This window comes from Xyrauchen texanus, chromosome 35, assembly GCF_025860055.1.
Source record: "Xyrauchen texanus isolate HMW12.3.18 chromosome 35, RBS_HiC_50CHRs, whole genome shotgun sequence".
In the NCBI taxonomy this organism is placed as follows: domain Eukaryota; kingdom Metazoa; phylum Chordata; class Actinopteri; order Cypriniformes; family Catostomidae; genus Xyrauchen; species Xyrauchen texanus.
In genome coordinates, this window is record NC_068310.1 from 28,920,482 (window position 1) to 28,936,992 (window position 16,511).

General features: G+C 38.4%; 1 protein-coding gene across 1 annotated transcript; it reads right to left on the reverse strand.

Moving 5' to 3' along the window:
- Positions 1–10,306: 10,306 nt before the first annotated feature.
- On the reverse strand, positions 10,307–15,404 carry LOC127628955 (ORM1-like protein 2). Its single transcript, XM_052105949.1, has 4 exons — positions 15,387–15,404; positions 14,760–14,934; positions 12,607–12,758; positions 10,307–11,255 (listed from the first exon to the last, which is right to left on the reverse strand). The coding sequence occupies exons 2-4, from the start codon at positions 14,931–14,933 to the stop codon at positions 11,120–11,122; spliced, it is 462 nt and encodes a 153-aa protein (XP_051961909.1). The 5' UTR covers position 14,934; positions 15,387–15,404; the 3' UTR covers positions 10,307–11,119.
- Positions 15,405–16,511: the final 1,107 nt, after the last annotated feature.

Below are 16,511 nucleotides of genomic sequence, written 5' to 3' on the forward strand. Positions count from 1 at the left end.
GACGTGAAGGCAGCATAAAAGTAATCATTTGGCTCCAGTGGTTAAATCTATCTTCTGATGCAATATGATAGAGGTGAGTGATAAACAGATGAATATTTAAGAATTTTCTTTCTGTAGACCTACACTTTCACTTTCAAATTCTGGCGTGAAAGTGACTTTCACTTCCTGGATGAGTCGTTGCTGTGTTCTTGGAGGAATTTTGGAAGGTTGACCACTTCTGGGAAGGTTCACTACTGTGCCAAGGTTTCTCCATTTGGAGATTATGGCTCTCACTGTGGTTCTTTGGAGTCCAAGAGCCTTTGAAATAGCTTTATTATAATAATATAATAGCTATATATTTATAATTCTGGCTAAATGATTAAGCAGGGTAATGATATATCTTATATCTTATACATATAGATCAAGTGGCATTTATTTGTGGTTGTATTTCTTCTGATAATATTAGACATTAGATAATATAGTTTTATAAATATTATGTGGTTAGTAGCAAATGATCATACCCCAATTGCTGTCATCTCACTTGACAGAGAACTAATTGTTGCTACTTGGAGGCAGCATAAAACTATTTAGGTCTTGCATTGCTGCAAGCAGCAGGTGCATGGAATTCTTTATTGTGCATCTTGGTAACTTTAAGACAGAGAGAGGAGAGTGAGCACTGTGATTTGCAATCACGGCCCAAAATATTTGCATCCTTCGATTTTTTTTTTGAGAAATTAAAGCAATGGCTTGAGACCTTCTGTCTACACTGGACGCATCAAAGTGAAATTCTAAATTATTTGCTGTAAGTTTGAATATCCTATAGCAATGATTAAATGGGTGAATAACCTGTATGTATCTAATTTTTTTAATTACAGAAACCCCCTGTATAAACATTTACTTGTTACATAATTATTATTATAGTCTTATTTGTGCTAAAAAAAAAATTGTTTTTAAGTATTTGTCCCTATCCTGATTTCTTCTGTTTTGGGTTATATCATACTAAATAGTTTAAAAAAAAATAAAACTAAATCTAACATAAAACAAAGGCAATCTGAGTAAACACAAAATACAGTTTTTAAATTATAATGTTATTTATTGAAGCAAAAAGGTTATCCAATTCCAATTAGGCCTGTATGGAAAAGTATTTGCTTCCTTTAAGGGCTCTAGACTGCGACTAAAAATAATTGATTGTGACAACAATTTAAAACCTAGTAGCCATTGGCGACAGTCGGGTTGTGTGTGTTTATATGCGGTTTCGTCAGATATCATCTTGTGATTTCTTGAATACATCTTAAGAGCGCCAGCGAGTCCCACGCCGCTTTTCATCCGTTCTGTCTCTGCCGAGCTCGCTGAACCGCGAGCAACAACAAACCCAGTTCAAGGGAGTCGTGAACAAATGACTCTTTTGAACCGGGTCTTTTTCATGAATCACCCAAAAAGAACTGAGGGTTTGAACTCGAACTCAGGTTAGCAGTTTGAATCAGATTCACTTTCTCATTGAATCAGCCATCAGTGTCCTCACATCTGGGAGTGCAGACATTTGAAAATAAGAGTCCCATGTTTATTTCGGGCTTCTTTTCAATTAATAGCTCCTTAATGTATACCACTTATTTTTGTTAATCTGGTAATTACTGATTGATTGATAAATAAATAAATATATTTATTTATTTATTTATTTATTTGGTTAAGCTTTATTATTATTTATAATGTTGGTCTGACAAAACCTTGTCTGAAAGTTTAAAATAGTTTTAAATGCTTCAAGTTAGAAATATTTACAGGTTTTAAAGAAAGAAAGAAGAGAGCATCTTTAAGCAGATTAAAGGGCTTTTGTGTAAATTTTAACAGCTTAAATTTGAAATCACGAACATTCAAAAATAGACTCGACTCATTTTAACATTCTGTCAATGTAATGTTTTTCTAGGGAGTTTTTGGTGTTAAAAAGACGTGACCGCATTCTACATAATTTATTTTGGCCAAAATACATTAGAACTAGTCATACTTATTAAATGGCTGGTATTAAATAACTGGGAAGCCAAATCAAAAACTTCTATTTTTCCTATTCCTGTGATTTGTCAGCCATTTGAACACTTGATTATTGACTCTGTAGGTCTACTGCCTAGATCAAAGTCTGGCAGTATTTATTTGCTCACCATTATGTGTGCTTTGACATGGTACCCTACACCGTATCCTCTACATACTATTACGGTAAAGTCCATAGTAAAGGCTTTAACCCAGTTTGTCATTTTTTGGCATTCCCAAGATCATACAGAGTGATCAGGGATCTAAATTCTCTTCTCACTTGTTTTCACAGGTGTTACAGCAGTTGCTGGTTAAGCACAATAAAGCGAGCATCTATCAAGCCAAGGTGCTTTGTAAAGTTTTTATCAGACACTTAAGTCTTTATTGCATGCTTACTGTGCAGAGATGGATGGGGATTGGGAAGACGGATTGCCATGGCTGATGTTGGCAGCCCAAGACATTTACATTTATGCATTTGGCAAACACTTTTACCCAAAGCGACTTACAGTGCACTTATTACAGGGACAATCCCCCTGGAGCAACCTGGAGTTAAGTGCCTTGCTCCAGGACACAATGGTGGTGGCTGTGGGGATCGAACCAGCAACCTTCTGATGAACAGTTATGTGCTTTAGCCCACTACGCCACCACCACTCCAAGAGGCTGGTCAGGCGAATATATGTTTCAGTCCGAATTATCTAGTGCTTGGGACACCACTGAACCTCCTCAGAATTTGATAAATTATGTGAATGATTTTAGGCTCAGACTTTATGAAGCAGGTAAGTTAGCAAAAGAAATAGAAAATTAAGTCTCTTTTTGATCTGCGAGCTGAACACCATCAGTTTTTCCCTGGCGATCAGGTTTTGGCACTTTTTCCAATAGACAGTTCTCCTTTTCAAGCCCAGTATGCTGGCCCTTTTACTGTAGTGAAGCAGATTTCTGATCTGAAGGATTTATTTCTCCCAATTTGGAATGGCCAATTCCCACTACTTGGTAGGTCCTCGTGGTGGCGCGGTTACTCACCTCATTCCGGGTGGTGGAGGACATGTCCCTCCCAAGGCTGCTAAATGAGTACATTTTTTCTACTGAAGGGCTATTGGCAAGTCCCTTTGACACAATATGCTCGAGATATTTCTGCTTTTATTACACTATGGCCATTTATTTGGGCGATGTTTTAATTGTTAGTGATTTCTGGGAGCAGCACTTGTGTCGCTTCGCAGCCCTGTTCTGTTGCCTAAAGGAGGCGCGTATCCTGTCAACCTGACCAAGTGTAAGTGTACGACTCGTCTCCAAGGAGGGAAGGAGGACACAGGGAACAGGGTTTCAAATTCACAGGTAAGGCTTTATTTATCGTTCTCTCACCAGTTTACAAATACAACACAACAATTATAAGTTCTTTTAGATGGCTTTATCAAAACTCTCTCTCGCGACTGGAGGCTCTGTGGCTGCTTTAATGCCGCTCTTCCCGTGCTCACTGCAATTAAACACAGGTGTTAGGCTTAATTTAGCTCAGGTGCAAGCGCCCTTACCGCTTTCTCCCCCAGACGGGCGCTTGACCACGCCCCTGCTGCCACAGTAAGTGGCAACAGTGACGTACCTTGGAAAGGTAGTTGGACAGGGGTGTGTTTGACCAGTCTCCTACCACTAAGAAAGAGTTGATGCATTTTGTAGGACTGTTATGCTACTATCGTAGTTTTTGTAAGAAATTGTCCACCGTAGTGGCCCCTCTTACTGATTTGCTCAAGGCTAAAGCTGCGTTCATCTGGACGCCTTATCTAGAGCCTCCTCACCCTAAGTCTTTGTAATCGCCCTTTTTTGGTTGCCCTACTGTCTACCATGCTTGTCTTGTCTTCTTAATTTGCTTAAGTTGCTGAAGACCAGAGATGGCATGGTGTATGTGTTGAGGCTATCCAAAGGCATTTCTTTTTTTTCTTTATTCTTTATTTTCCCTTCCCCCTTTCTCCCCAATTTGGAATGCCCAATTTCCAATGCGTACTAAGTCCTCGCGGTGGCGTAGTGACTCGCCTCAATCCGGGTGGCGGAGGATGAATCTCAGCTGCCTCCGTGTCTAAGACCGTCAATCCGCGCATCTTATCACATGGCATGTTGAGCGCATTACCGCAGACGTAGCGTGTTTGGAGCCTTTATGCTATTCTCCACGGCATACACGCATAACTCACCACGCGCCCCACACGCAAGAGAGAACCTCACATTATAGCAACCACAAGGAGGTTATCCCATGTGACTCTACCCTCTCTAGCAACCGGGCCAATTTGACTGCTTAGGAGACCTGGCTGGAGTCACTCAGCATGTCCTGGATTCGAACTCGCGACTGCAGCAGTGATAGTCAACGTCAATACTCGCTGAGCTACCCAGGCCCCTACATGATTGTTAGATTCCTCCGGTAGGAAGAAATCTATTGTTATTGACGGTTTTATTATTAGATTCGTCCGGTAGGAGGAAATCTATTGTTATTGATGGTTTTATTTGTATTATTATTCTCCTTGAGCCCCAATATCTCAAAAAGTCAATGGTCAAAATTTTTCTGAATTTGCACATTGATACTCCACGCCAACGGGTACCCCCACACCAAGAATGGCCCACATTCGCCCATAGGTGGCGCTACAGGCAACGCCCCAATTGTTTTTTTTTAAAGCTCATTTCTCATGGGGCACAAAAAAGCCTTAAGGACCCATAACTTCCACCATGATGGATTTTCCTGTACAGTGAAAATTTGGGAAAACCTACAAATCTCTTCTTCTCCTGAACCATAGCTCCAATTGACTTGAAATTTGGTACACATGTGTAGAATATTACTTAGCAAAAATAAATACGATACAAAATGGCTGAAAGGGGCATATATATGTAAATGGCCACATTTTATCATATGTATGTGTGGCAGCGGGGGCGTGGTCAAGCGCCCGTCCGGGAGAGAAAAGCGGTAAGAGCGCTTACACCTGAGCTAAATTAAGCCTAACACCTGTGTTTAATTGCAGTAATGTGAGGACAGCGGATAAAAACAGCAGCCACAGAACATTGAAGAGAGAGAACCCGACACGAAGGCCAAGAAGCTGCTGTGTTAAGATTGTGTGTAACCTCTTTGATTTATAATTAAAAAGAAACCTTACCTGAAATCGGTCGTTGTTTCCGTCCTTTCCTCAGTGGAAAACGCTACAGTATGTGTCAATAAATCAAATGTAATTTTGACTGATGGTTTTTCAAACCTAACATTCTTCAAGATGACATCACTCTGAAGTACTGCGCAAAGAATGGTCCACATTTGCCTTTAGGGGGCGCTACAGGCCATGCCCAAATGTCCCATTTTTGGGTCAAAAATTTTCTAATTTTGTACATTGATACTACAGGCCAACGGTAACCCCTAAACCAATAATGGCCAAAATTTGCCCTTAGGGGACGCTACAGGCCATAACGAAAAGAGCCATTTTCAGGTAAGAAATGTTCTAATTGTGTACATTGATACTACAGGCCAACAGGAAACCCCACACCAAGAATGGCCCACATTTGCTCTTAGGGGGTGCTACAAGCCATGCCCAAATGTCCTATTTTCAAAGTGATGGCATTTCCACACCATTTATTCAATTCTTCTGAAACTTAACGTACATACCTCAATTCTCATTGAGAAAAAAAAGCCTCAAGGATCCATAAGGTCCGGCATGATGGATTTTCCTGTACACTGAAAATGTATAGTTTAGGATTCAGACAGAAAGACATGTTTTTTGGGTTCCTCCATTGGGAGGGTTTAACTCTAACCCTCTACTGATCAATTTTAAATGATTTGGCATTTTGAGGAGGAATCGCATTGCTGATTGAAGCTATATTTATTATTATTATTATTTCCTCCGGTAGGAGGAAATCTATTGTTATTGACGGTTTTATTATTATTATTTGGGAAACCTACAAAACTCTTCTCCTGAACCGTAGCTCCAATTGACTTGAAATTTGGTACACGTGTGTAGAATTGGTGCCTTTGAAAAAGTTACTTAGCAAAAATGAAACAATACAAAAAATACAAAAAAACCTAACATACTTCAAGATGACATCACTCTGAAGTACTGTGCAAAGAATGGCTACAGGCCATGCCGAACATTCTTTCTGGTAAAAAAAAAAAAGGTAATTTGGTACATTGATACTACAGGCCAACAGGAACCCACAAAACAAGAATGGCCCACATTCACCCTTAGGGGGCATAACCACGCCCAAATGTCCCATTTTTAAAGTGATGTCATTTCCACCCCATTTGTCCAATTCTTCTGAAATTTGGTGTACATGCCTCATTTCTCATGGGGAACAAAAAGCCTCAAGGACCCATAGTTTCCACCATGATAGATTTTCCTGTACAGTGAAAATCTGGAAAAACCTACAAAATCTTCTTCTCCTAAACTGTAGCTCCAATTGACTTGAAATTTGGTACCCATGTGTATAACTGATGTCTTTCAATATGGTACTTAGCTAAATAAATAAAACACAAAATGGCTGAAAGGGGTGTATTTATGTAAATGTCCACATTCCCTCAATATATATGTGTCAATAAATCAAATATCATTTTGGCAGATGGTTTTTCAAACCTAACATTCTTCAAGATGACATCACTTTGAAGTACTATGCAAAGAATGGCCCACATTTGCCTTTAGGGGGCGCTACAGGCCATGCCCAAATGTTCAATTTTTGGGTCAAAAATGTTCTAATTTTCTTTATTGATACTACAGGCGAACGGTAACCCCTAAACCAATAATGACCAACATTTGTCCTTAGGGGGGACCATGCCCAAATGTCCTATTTTCAAAGTGATGTCATTTCCACCCCATTTATTCAATTCTTCTGAAACTTAATGTACATACCTCATTTCTCACTGGGAAAAAAAAAAGCATCAAGGATCCATAAAGACCGGCATTATGGATTTTCCTGTACACTGAAAATTTTTTCATTTAAGAGTCAGACAAAAGTTTTTTGGATTCCTCCATTGGGAGGGTTTAACCCCAACCCTCTACTGATCAGTTTTAAATGATTTGCCATTTTGAGGAGGAATCGCATTGCTGATTGCAGCTATATTTATTTTGTCTCCTTTGAATCCCTTCTTTTTATGAGGGAGGGTGTTACGGCCCCTTTTGGGCTGCATTGGTTTTTCTTTTGTGTTTGTATTTTGTTTTGCTGATTGGTAGTGGCTGAGTTGAGAAGTTGATTTACCCAATGATTGGTCCTGACAGGACTCACCTGTGCTGAGGATTCCATTGACTGGCTCTCTGCCAGTCTGCAAGTGTCTCTCTTCCTGATGCAGAATTGTGTAATTATCTTTTGTTACCAGTTATTCTGTTATTATTTTTTTCTTTTTAACAAATTTTACTTTGAGCAAGATATCAAATATGTAGTCTCCCTTATTGTTGCAGCTTATGAGCCTGCCGTGACAGAGAATGTTCTGTGGACTGATGATTTGAAAGTGGAAATGTTTGGAAGACGGGTCCCGTTACATCTGGCATAAATCAAACACAGAATTCCACAAAAAGAACATCATACCTACGGTCAAGCATGGTGGTGGTAGTGTGATTGGTGTGGGGATGCTTTGCTGCTTCAGAGCCAGGGTGACTTGCAGTAATTGAGGGAAACATGAATTCTGCTCTCTACCAGAAAATCCTAAAGGAGAACGCCTGGTCATCAGTCCATGAGTTGAAGCTCAAGTGCAACTGGATTATGTAGCAAGACAGTGATTCAAATCATAGGAGTAAGTCCACCTCTGAATGGCTTAATTTTCATGACTGTCCGAGGAAAATGAGTGCCCTTTTTCACCAAAGAACCATATCTGGTTTGGACAATTTATATATGAATTGAACAATTTGCTCTCTAAAAAGAAGCAAATCGTCTCTCTACAGAAAATGTCAATTTAATAATTTTCACCTTTTTGTTTGATTTATCAAATTGCTATTAGAGACCTGTGTCTGGGTAAAACCGAAAACTGACTCAATACTTTTTCCGGGTAAATGAACCTGTCAGATACAAAGTCCTTCCCCAGCAGTTAGCTAAATAAGATTTAGTTCCTCTTTAAGCACTGTTTTACAGCTGATCACCTCTTGCTCTTTATACAAATGCTGTGGTTGGACTGACCTTCATTGCTCAGTGTCGGCCTTTCTGATGACTGGCCTGAACAGGAACAAAAAGAAAAAATTATTGGGGAAACATTGCCTATTTTCTTGAGCTGTCACAGCATCTCAAAAAGGAATCTCATCTCACTTTTTGGTTCTTGATCTGACTGATTTTGAAAGGCATCCACAGCTGCGGGCTAGAGATATTACTCCCTTCCTTTTTATTCTTCCTCTGCTCTGCAGGTTATGCAAATTTTGTTTGCATTCCAGCAGTGACATCAGCGGTGGTCCCCTTTTACGCTTGCACAGGATTCTACAGTATTCTAGTGTGCTGAGCCCGAAGACCATTTGCATGTGCTTCCGTGGCAAACAGACAGAACGTGTTACATTCGGTAGGCAAATTGGTGGCATCAGTGGGAGGACACTCTTCACCTCTTCCCTGAAAGGCAGAAGCTTGTTAACATTTGGGAGACACCTGGGCCAGTATGTGGGTATTCCCGTGCACCTATCAACTTATCGTTGTCACTGGGCTTGCCCCTGTGTGTGTAGGTGGAGAATGTAAAACTTGTGGATTTCCCCGACACCTTCACAACTTATCCATATGCACATCCATATTACCCTTTGGATTTGTGTGTATGGTACAGGTTTGTTACGCTTCCTCCTGGCTCTTTCACTTATCTTCCATGTTTGCTTGTGTTGTTTCCTCTCTTGTTATTCAATAGGTAAAAAGCGAGGATTCCCGTGTTATCTATCAATCACCATGTGGTTAGATTAATCTTCTGCTACTCCTTCACAAGATTTACAGTAATATGATGCAACTACTTTACAATACTTCTACTCAGAGAAAGCTCTCAATTTGTTATCTGAGCATTATACTTTCAATACATTGGTGACTAAGCAGTGGGGGCTATATACCACACATGAAATTGTAAATGTAATTTCCTTTAGAATAGATCTAAACTCAGCAAAAAAAGAAACGTCCTCTCACTTTCAACTGCTTTTATTTTCAGCAAACTTAACGTGTATATATTTGTATGAACACAAAAAGATTCAACAACTAAGACATAAACTGGACAAGTTTCACAGACATGTGACTAACAAAAATGGAATAATGTGTCCCTGAACAGGGGGTAACTGTCAGCATTAAGTACTTCAGTGCATCTCCTCCTCATGGACTGCTCCAGTCAACGAGCTCAGTCCGATGATGCAGTGACACACCTCACCAGACCATGACGGACCCTCCACCTCTAAATCGATCCCACTCCAGAGTACAGGCCTCAGTGTAACGCTCATTCATTCAACGATAAACGAGTCTGACCATCACCCCTGGTGAGATCAAACCGCGACTCGTCAGTGAAGAGCACTTTTTACCAGTTGTGTGTGGTCCAGTGAAGGTGGGTTTGTGCTCATAGGCAACGTTGTTGCCGGTGATGTCTGGTAAGGACCTGCCTTACAACAGGCCTACAATCTCTCAGTCCAGCCTCTCTCAGCCTATTACGGACAGTCTGAGCACTGATGGAGGGATTGTGCGTTCCTGAAGTAACTCGGGCTGTTGTTCTTGCCATCCTGTAACTGTCCCACAGGTGTGATATTCAGATGTACCGATCCTGTGCAGGTGTTTTTACACGTGGTCTGCCACTGCAAGCATGATCAGCTGTCCTTCCTGTCTCCCTGTAGCGCTGTCTTAGGTGTCTCACAGTACGGACATTGCAATTTATTGCCCTGGCCACATCTGCAGTCCTCATGTCTCCATTTAGCATGCCTATGGCTCGTTAACACAGATGATCAGGGACCCTGAGCATCTTTCTTTTGGTGTTTTTCAGAGTCCATAGAAAGGTTTCTTTAGCGTCCTACGTTTTTATAACTGTAACCTTAATTGCCTACCATCTGTAAGCTGTTAGTGTCTTAACGACCATTCTACAATTGCAGGTTCATTAATTGTTTCTGGTTCATTGAACAAGCATGGAAAACATTGTTTAAACCCTTTACAATAAAGATCTGTAAAGTTATTTGGATTTTTACAAAATTATCTTTAAAATACAGTGTCCTGAAAAAGGGATGTTTCTTTTTTTGCTGAGTTTATATGTATGTTTGCAGACTCATCTGCATATCAAATCACATGGGCAAAACATTTTCTGTGGAGACTTAGACAATTTATCATATCTTCTGCAATGAAACTTGAAATTGAAAGTTGAATCAAACAGATTTCAAACATACTAAAAAATTGAAAATTTAGACTTATGATTAAATTGCTTTTATGTTAACATACACGGCATCAACAACATCTTTATGTGAACAAACATGATCCACATTGACATGTACATATGTGGAATGTTCTGACACAGTTTAGAGAAGGATTATGGCAATTACTTCAAGTTGGAATTTTTGTCATGATGTTAAAACCAACAAAATAAATAAAGTTCTAAGGAGTCTAATCTAAGCAAACATCTGAACAGTGAACTTTGAAAGATCACTTCAACAGAAATTAGAAGATTGTTTACCATCACATTCACACATTATTGCAGATGCTTATCCTGCACCTTTCGAGCAAATTAAATTGCGACACAAAACAATTCATAATCAAAACAGCATTCGATACAAGCCTTCATGTAAGTAGTTTGGGGATAAGTCTGATGAGACATGTAACATCTTGCATATCTCCTATTATTACCAAAGTTGTAATGAGGCACTATAGGAAAAATGGCTTATGTATATATGATCATAATAAAATGAATTTCAGCAGACGATGGAATGGCATTTGTCTGTTACGCAGAATGCATCCCTGAGAGAATGTGATGAATTTAGAAATGATGACGATGTAAAGAAATTACAGACAGAAGATGCCACAGATTGAATAATCCTGAGCATGAAAGGCCTTGTTTTTAAATAGTTTACTTGAGACCAGTTCAGTTCAGTTTTGTTTCCTTAAGGCCTTAAGGCTACGGATCAAGGAAGCATCTTGTGGAGTGTGATGGAACATCTGTCAATGATGTTATATTCCTCTCCATTTGTGGGGTTGAAGTGTAATATCAGTATTTGTTTATGCCAAACAGACGGACTCCATGAAATTGTGGCAACTTGGGAAGAAGTACACTTAGTAATGAGCCTGTGTTGACTAGGAAGTGGGTGGTATCATATTTGGTGTAGAAGCTGGCCAGAATGTACCTATGAGAAAAGATAAGGGACTTTAATGAGACAATTAAAGATTATAATTAAATGTAATTATTAGGCTTTTACAACCCCAATTCTGAAAATGTTGGGACAGAATGGAAAATTCTTATTAAAACGATAATATGCAAATTGATCTTCCACTGGCCTGTCTCAAGGACATAAGCTTGTGGCTCTCGTTAAATTTTTAGAATTTGAACAGGCAAAACAGAACTGATTATTTTCTGACCTTATGACAGCAATCCTAGCCATTATTTGGAGTTAGGTGACCTTGCCTCCTTCACTACATCCTGCATGAAGAATCTAGGCTTTCTATTGGATAGCAGCCTTGAATTCGACAAACATATTAATGCTGTGTTAAAATCATGCTACTACCACCTGTGATTCCTAGTTAAAGCCTTTTTTCTCCTTTAGATATTTTGAAAAAGTTATTCATGCTTTTATCTCATCATGGTTGGATTATTGTAACTTCCTCTTCCTATTGGAATAAGCCAATCATCCTTATTTTTATTAGAAATGGTCTAAAATGCTGCCACACGTCTTTTGAAGGGTATACATAAATATGAAAACATTACTCCCGTCTTGGCTTCACTTCACTGACTGCCGGTTCGTTACAGAGTTGATTTTAAAATTGTACTATTCGTTTACCCCATACCTATCGGAAGTTTTATGTTTGCACAATCCCTCTAGCTCTCTTAGATCTGCGGACAAAAGATTGCTCTCTGTTCCAAGGTCGAGGATGAAGCCAAGACTGCCTGCAGTCCTGACTGTCTCCAATTGAGAATGTGTGGTGCATTATGAAGCCCAAAATACAGCAATGAAGACCCCATACAATTGTGCAGCTGGAGACCTGCATAAAGGATGAATAGGAGAAAATGTGGCTTGCTAAACTTAAACTTGTGATTTCAGTGTCTAAATGCTTAATTGTTATAAGATGAAATTGTGATGTTAAAAGTTTCAAATTTTTGGAGTATGTTGCAATCACCTGATTTGAAATGAGTGGTTATTCAAAAAAAACCACAAGGCATACATCCAATAATGTGTTGTTGTAGTGCTTTCAATATAGCACAGGGTGAATAGAATTTACAAATCACTCCTTTTTGTTTGTTTTTTTAGCATTTTCCATACTGTCCCAACTTTTTCTGAATTGGGGTTGTATATAGATTTAATACATAAATTATACTGCAAGTCATTATAATTTAAGATTATACAAATAAGGAAAAAATAAGTTATAAATTAACCAAATTACAAGCCATAACCTCCATTACTACAGCAATGAGCACATTGTGGTCATCATTCTGTGTCTGCAAGTTCCTTGGGAAATGTCTCATATAAATATATGGCTTACAATACAATGGGTGAGATGGTGAGGAACTTTCTCGATGCTGTGAACTGGATGCCGTAGTCCATCTGTTCCCAGTGAGTGAGCAAGCGTGCCTTGCCCTGGTCTGGCGTCTCGAACGGAGTGCCTTTCAACGTGTGCAAAAACAAATACATGGCCTAGACAGCAGAGAAGAGTCAACAGTGAACCGAGAATTCAGCTCCAGCATGTTTTCTCCTTAATTACTTTAAAAGATTACAGCTACTGAAGCTTGACTTGCCTATTCTGATTTATCATTTAAAGTGCCATGCTCAAGCTCTAAATGGATATAGTTCATGTATCACCACTTGCAATTTCAGGAAGGCACTTACAATGAAGTGAATAGTTTACTTCCACAAATATTAAAATATACACCATTTCAAATGTATAACCACAAGACGTGAACATTATACATGTTAACATGATTTAGGTGCAAAGAAATTATGGATTTACCAGAATAACAGTGCTTACCGGCGATTCGTCATCATGACAACTAAATTGTAATATTAGATATAACTTTGCACATAAAAGGTTTAATCACACTAAAATCATGTTAAAGCATATATTGTTTAGGACTTTTGAAACAGTGTGTATTTCAAAGTTTATTGACTGCCCCCATTCACCTCCATTGCAAGTGCCTTAATGTACCATGAGATATTCTTTTTTAAATGAGGGTTGTCAAAAATTTTTTAATATAAGTCAACATTATGACACACATGCTGTCAATCAAGCAATGAACTTGTATTGAACCCTGAACATTCCCTTAAGGAACAATAATGTCATAATATGCTCAATGTTGTTCCAAACTGATATTACTTATTCTTCCTTCCGTTTAACACAAAATACCTTTTGCTAAAAGTTCACAAATCTCTCACTGAATCTATTACTCACTAGAAATCTCATTTGCACATACTCAGTCTTGATGTCACATCTGGTTTGATGTCAGCGATGCCAAACGCAATTGGTTCTGGCATATCTCATAACTAGGGCTGTCTTGATTATGGCATTTGGCTGATAAAGATTAATTGTCAAAGTAATAATTTCTATTTGTTATGATTAATTGTCTGTTTTGGGGCTTTCGTGATAATGATTAATTGAATCAAGGCATACACATTGTCATACTTTTGTATGTGTGCTTAATAAACCTTTTATAAAGTAATTTATATAATATCTCTGTACATAATTCTTCACTTTCACACTTTACTTTGACGCTCTCCAATTAAACCCACAAGCCCTTATTTCACATGAAGAAAGACCTTTAAAGGGATAGTTCACCCAAAAATCATAATGTCCCAGGTGTGTATGACTTTCTTTCTTCACCAGAACACATTTGAAGTAAAATATTTTAGCTCAGTATGTCCTTAAAATGCAAGTGAATGGAGATTTCTCTTTTGAAGCTCCAAAAATTACAGACAGTCAGCATAAACATCATCTATATGACTCCAGCGGTTAAATTAATGTCTTCTAAAGCAAAATGATCACTTTTGGTGCAAAAATAGATACATATTTATGTACTTTTTAACTATAATCCAATGCTTCACGAGAGGGTTGAGTCCAAGCAGTCTCTTGTGTGACGTATTCACATTGCGATGATACTGACGTAATCTCACATTCTCCACTCGGTTGAGACATCCAGGATAAAACGCACCATTGTGAGTAAAGAAAAAGATCAATACAGCGTTCCTCCTTCTCACTTGTAAACAGCTCTGCTCTTACGGCTGTGACACACATGCGTCAGTTCTCGTGCGTATCAAATGCCAATGCGATTACGTCACATGCGTGTACTGCTCCTGACCTGAAGCATGATTTAGAGTTAAAAAAATTACTTAAATATTTAACTTTTACGCACCAAAAGTGACCGTGTCGCTTTAGAAGACATGAATTCAACAGCTAGTGTAATATGGATAACGTTTATGCTGACTGTCTGTGATTTTTGGAGCTTCAAATGATAAATTGTCATCCACTTGCATTTTAAGGACCTACTGAGCTAAGATATTTTTCTCTTTTTCTTCAAATGTGTTCTGGTGAAGAAAGTAAGTCATACACACTTGATCATGAGGGTGAATAAATAATGAGAGAATTTTCATTTTGGGGGTCAACTATTCTTTATCTGCCTCAAATGATTGCTTGCAAAGACTGACCAGGTTGTGTATGACATTGGTGAGTGTCCACACCACAGAAACACTGAAGAAAGGGATGCTGAGTAAGACGACATGCAGGACAGTGGTGAGCAGCAGGTAGGCCAGCCAGATTCCCCGGCTGTTCATCACCCGCGTGTTTGGGTTCACCTCGCTGTGAGCCACGCCCACATTCATCCTGCACAAAAACAATGGCCGTGATATCCTTCATGCAAACACCCGTAGCCATTAAAAAAACAAATAAGGTTGCCCTTTAACAGAGACCACGTCATTAGCCCACTCAATTTTACAATCCGGTATGAAAATATGCAGTTTCAGGCTGACATTACATATCAAACAAACTTCCACGACGATAACTTGTTTATTTTGTATTTAAGACGACTGACCGAGTTTAGTATGCACTTTTCATGGTATAAATAAGTAGTCTGTACGACAGACATGCTGTTAGTTTTCTAGCTAGACAGTTGCTCAATCTATAAAGTAAAAATAACGCAACGCTAAACAAAACATGGAAGGAGTAGAGTTAGGAGTAAAAACGGAGCATGCAGTGAAAACAGCTGAGAATACAAGTTAAAGGGAAAGAAAGTCATGTAAATAAAGAGCTAATGTTGTCATATGACAGCCACCCACCTTGCAAAGTAACCAGGAAATAGAGAGTATGGCTGCGTTTCAAAACCTATTGGGCTGCCTACCTAGACAGCAGTTTTCAGCGCTGTAAGTGCGCATACAGCGTTTTTGGGCATCGTAGGAAGAGAGTGTGAGTTTGAACTAAGTTGACTCACAAAGAGCCGACCATGCCTAAAAAATACTGCATCTGCACAAAACGGCTGTCTAGGTAGGCAGCTCATTAGGTGTTGAAACACAGCCATAGACCTACTCTGCGTCTCATTTAGACAGAACGAAGATTAATATAATATAATAATATTTTAATATTAAAATTATATATATATATATATAATTTTTAATAGTTTATTATTTTATTAGTATCAATCATTATTTATAATATTTAGACTATTTAAACGTTTGTTGCACTTGTTTAATTAAGCTTTTTTATTATGTAAAGGCTAATATAATATTTTTTTTCCAATTCACTGTTTTTATACGACTTACACATTATTCTTTTATATGATAAATCCTATGTCTTTATAATGGTGAGCTTGTTTGATATCATATTTTAATATCACCCAAGTGCTATTATTTTGAACTTTTGACATTATGAGTAGGCTTTATTTAAAATTATTTATTGTGTGAGACACGTGAGAGGAGTTATCAAAGGAAATATCTCCTGAGTTTTTCCAGGTTCGCTGGTATTGGCAATATTCCCACTTCCTCACTATGTATGTTACCACAGAAGAACTTTACACCTCCATGATATTCAGTAAGACAATAATAAAAATAGGTAAAAAAAAAAAAAAAAAAAACGTTTTATGGTAGAAATGCATAATGAATATCCTTGCACTCTATCATTTGTTTAAAAAAAAAACTTATTTGGATATAAATTAAGTTCCTGCCACTTGCAAAAGTCTCCCATGCCTTTCCCCTTTCCTTTTAATGAAAAAAAGAAACTGTATTGAATATAACAATAACGTGACCTCTGTCAAATTTGCTTGCCTTGTGTGTTTATTGGTAAGCCAAGTTCCCTTTTTTTATGGATGACATCACTATTTATGAGACTAAACGCATGTGTCCCTGAGAAAACTTTTGTCCATAGTGGTCACAGCATCTCAGTGTTTGGGACAGATTTAGCAGGAAGCT

Excerpts from the sequence above, each read along its gene's own strand:
- LOC127628955 (XM_052105949.1), bottom strand. The coding sequence starts at position 14,933 with ATGAATGTGGGCGTGGCTCACAGCGAGGTGAACCCAAACACGCGGGTG. Across the intron at positions 12,759-14,759 it reads CCAATGTCATACACAACCTG|GCCATGTATTTGTTTTTGCA; the intron begins GTCAGTCTTTGC and ends TCTGCTGTCTAG. Across the intron at positions 11,256-12,606 it reads ACCATCTCACCCATTGTATT|GTACATTCTGGCCAGCTTCT; the intron begins GTAAGCCATATA and ends CTTTTCTCATAG.